Raw genomic sequence first — 3,064 nt, forward strand, 5'->3', positions numbered from 1 at the left:
TAAAATATTAATAATAGGAACAACTTTTGAARTTAAACATTTGAAAAACTCTTAAAGAGATGATTTGAATTTACTAAAATTGGACTCAGTGTGTTTTGAGAAAAATGATCTATTGTAGATAGCTAACAGCTAGTTTGAAAGGGCCCAAAGCTAATGGGAATTGCTTCTGTCCTAAAACAGTTCAGAGTTTAGAAAAAAACAGCAATTTATAAGAACACAATGTTATTGAATGTACCTAGACTCCATTTCTTGTTTTGAAGAAAGATAAGAAGTAAAATGTGACCGATCACATCAAACTGAGGGTTAAGTCAAATTTGGTCAAAATAACCTGAGTACAYTTTCAAATTTCTGGCTTTTTAAACTATATTTTGATACCTGGATCTCCCTGACACCTCCAAAGGTATGCCTTGCTTTGTCTTTCTAGGATAACTCATTAATGTTTGGTCTGAATCCTATTTTTAGGTTATTCTAATGGGAATATTTTAAATGTAATTTTAAATGGAAACCTCAAACAGTTTTTGTGTATTACRATTTCCTGGAAAGAAAACAAAACTTTGCTATATTGCAAGGGAAAGAACAAAAATGTAAGGCTTTTCTGCTCAAAATCATGTATTTTGTAGCCACTACACAAAAAATGGCTTAAAAATGTTTTGAAATTATAATTCGGATATTTTATTGGCCCACAGATAAGTTGTTTGTTTATTATACTGCATTTTGACGAAATGCAACTGTTGCAAATATTTTAACTAATGCACTACATCTTACTATTTCTCTACATACCACTTTAGGTCTTAATTCTTGGTTTGATGTGCTAGGTCACAAAAGTCTTCAAAAACAAAACAGGAAATCCAGTTTGCTTTCTGTCAAACTGTTAAGTTTTGAGAAAAGCATGTTGTTAATATTGGTGTTACTGCCATCTAGTGGCACAGCCTGGGTATTTTAGCATTTGGCTTTTTTTCTGGTCAGTAAAAAAAATGCAAACATAAAAAATAAATCTGTTTAAAACGTCCAGAGAGGTGATATTGTAAATATTGTAAAAATATGTACTTTATATATTTGAGTCTGTGTGAATAATTTGAATTCAATTATTTAGTTTAAACTCAGGCACCCAATACTTAAATAATTATTTCACTCTGAAATAAGAACATTTAAAATAAATTATTAAAAATCTGAAATGAATATGACACATATGTCTTGTATGCAAACTGAATTCTATCTTCTGATAAGTATTTAGCCCTTTTCTGCTTTATTTTATTACAAATAAATCTATCAATGCATGTTTTGCTTCAGGACAAACATAATGTTTTTTTTTTTTTCTTTTCTTTACTTGTTGCAGGTCAAACAGTAGTGGCCAAGATTCTGAGTCGGTTGTATGCTGACATGCTGCTCTACGGACAAAGTATTGTTTACTATGAGCACTGCGTGTCCATGTCCAGAGAGCTGAAAGACAAGAGACTGGAGGGCGAGTGTCTGGAAAAACTCAGCAGCTTCTACCTCGCTCTCAACACAGAGAAGTAAACCTTTTTTTATCCCCTCCCTTCTCAGTCACATTGTCTTATTTCAAACATGTTTGTTTTACTCTTTATTTCTAACTCTGYGGYGCAGATCTTCTCGTAAGTCTCTCGACTACACCAAGCAGAGTCTGAGGATTTCTATTGATCTGGGCAAGAGAGAGGAGGAGTCAGAGACCTGGCTGCAGGTGGGACGCATCTACTACCTGATCCAGGAGGACGAGCTGGCTGACATGTACTTGCAGGTTAGGAGGAAGTGTATTATGATAGCATGGAGCGTTTGTGTTATCAGTTACAGTTTTTATTTCCTTGTTCCGGTTATTGTTCTTTCATGTACCTCAACATTCCTGAACYGACAATGACCTCAATAGGAATGTTATTCTTTGCACGTGTTTGAGTGCACAAGCTGTAAAAAAAAAGTTGACTTTATGAGTTACTTCTACATTCCAAATCCTTCACAATGTACAATTATCCTTAGCRACAACAAAGCTCATGCCACAGGGATTCAAAAATACTAATATATTTGCAGGCGGCAGTGAAGACAGCCCTGAGGATGAACAATCCTCTCTTTGCTATGAGCATCTATGAGGAGGCGGGAGACGTTTACTTCAAAGGTCACAGAAATCGAATGGCTTCACTGAATTTCTACAGGGTAAGTGGGGGGAAAAAGGCCATCTTGGTGAGAAGGGGGTCTCTGCAGTCACTAAGTGGGAGTTTCTAGCCTTAATCGGTTGGATTGACTATTTTGGGTGTGTTTTGAAGAAACCATAAAGATTTGGTAGGATGAATGCTGAGCAAATGTGGGTACGAGTAACTTGGTCAAAACAGCCAAGAAGCCAATAACTTTAAATAAAAATATTAATTTGAGTCATAACTTGAGACAGAAATCTGAACACTGTACAAGCAGAGAGACTTGTACCGTAACTATACTGCTTGGTTTAAACAGCACTAACCCGCCTGGAAAAAGATGGACATTTTTATTAGTTAAAAGTCCAGACAGGAAGGTCCTAGCTGCACCATGTTTGTAGTCAATAAATTATGTTCACATGTTCACAACTTTTATTCACAATAATTTTACTATCACCATTAATCCATCTTTAACTGGCCCCAGAAGACAAATCAATCTGACCATTCACGGTCAAACTCCGCCCACCCAAGAACCTCCACCTATATTCCCATTTCTGCCAATAACAGGACAAACTCAAACCACACTGTATTGCAGAGAACCCCTACTTAAACTTGGTGYGGTTTATTGTCACAACAACTACATCACAAGGCAGTATTTTTCCTAACCAGCTTCAGTTTCTATTTTAATACTGTCTTTGTATTCTGGAGCTCAGACAAATGATTATTTTGATTTACAGGATGGGAGTTTGCCATTTGCACGCAGCATCAAGGACATCCATTCAGAGTTTCGAGTGTTGAGCAAACTGACTGAGCTGCTGATGAATCAGGGAGAGAAGGAGGAGGCTCTGCAGTACGCTACTTTGGCTGTTCAGATCGCTAACCAGACAGGTTTGGAGCAGAAGCTATGTGTTTTATTTATATATATA

The 3,064-nt window shown here is 36.3% G+C and overlaps 1 protein-coding gene across 1 annotated transcript in view; it reads left to right on the forward strand.

Moving 5' to 3' along the window:
• Positions 1-3,064, forward strand: part of sh3tc2 (SH3 domain and tetratricopeptide repeats 2) — a gene marked incomplete in the record, with an annotated part of 38,066 nt that overhangs the window by 31,195 nt on the left and 3,807 nt on the right. The window contains 4 exon segments of the mRNA XM_014024146.1: positions 1,337-1,514; positions 1,606-1,756; positions 2,041-2,163; positions 2,876-3,026. Of these exon segments, the coding sequence (XP_013879600.1) occupies positions 1,337-1,514; positions 1,606-1,756; positions 2,041-2,163; positions 2,876-3,026 (603 nt within the window).

The sequence above is a fragment of the Austrofundulus limnaeus genome, unplaced genomic scaffold (assembly GCF_001266775.1).
Source record: "Austrofundulus limnaeus strain Quisiro unplaced genomic scaffold, Austrofundulus_limnaeus-1.0 Scaffold409, whole genome shotgun sequence".
Taxonomy (NCBI): Eukaryota; Metazoa; Chordata; class Actinopteri; order Cyprinodontiformes; family Rivulidae; genus Austrofundulus; species Austrofundulus limnaeus.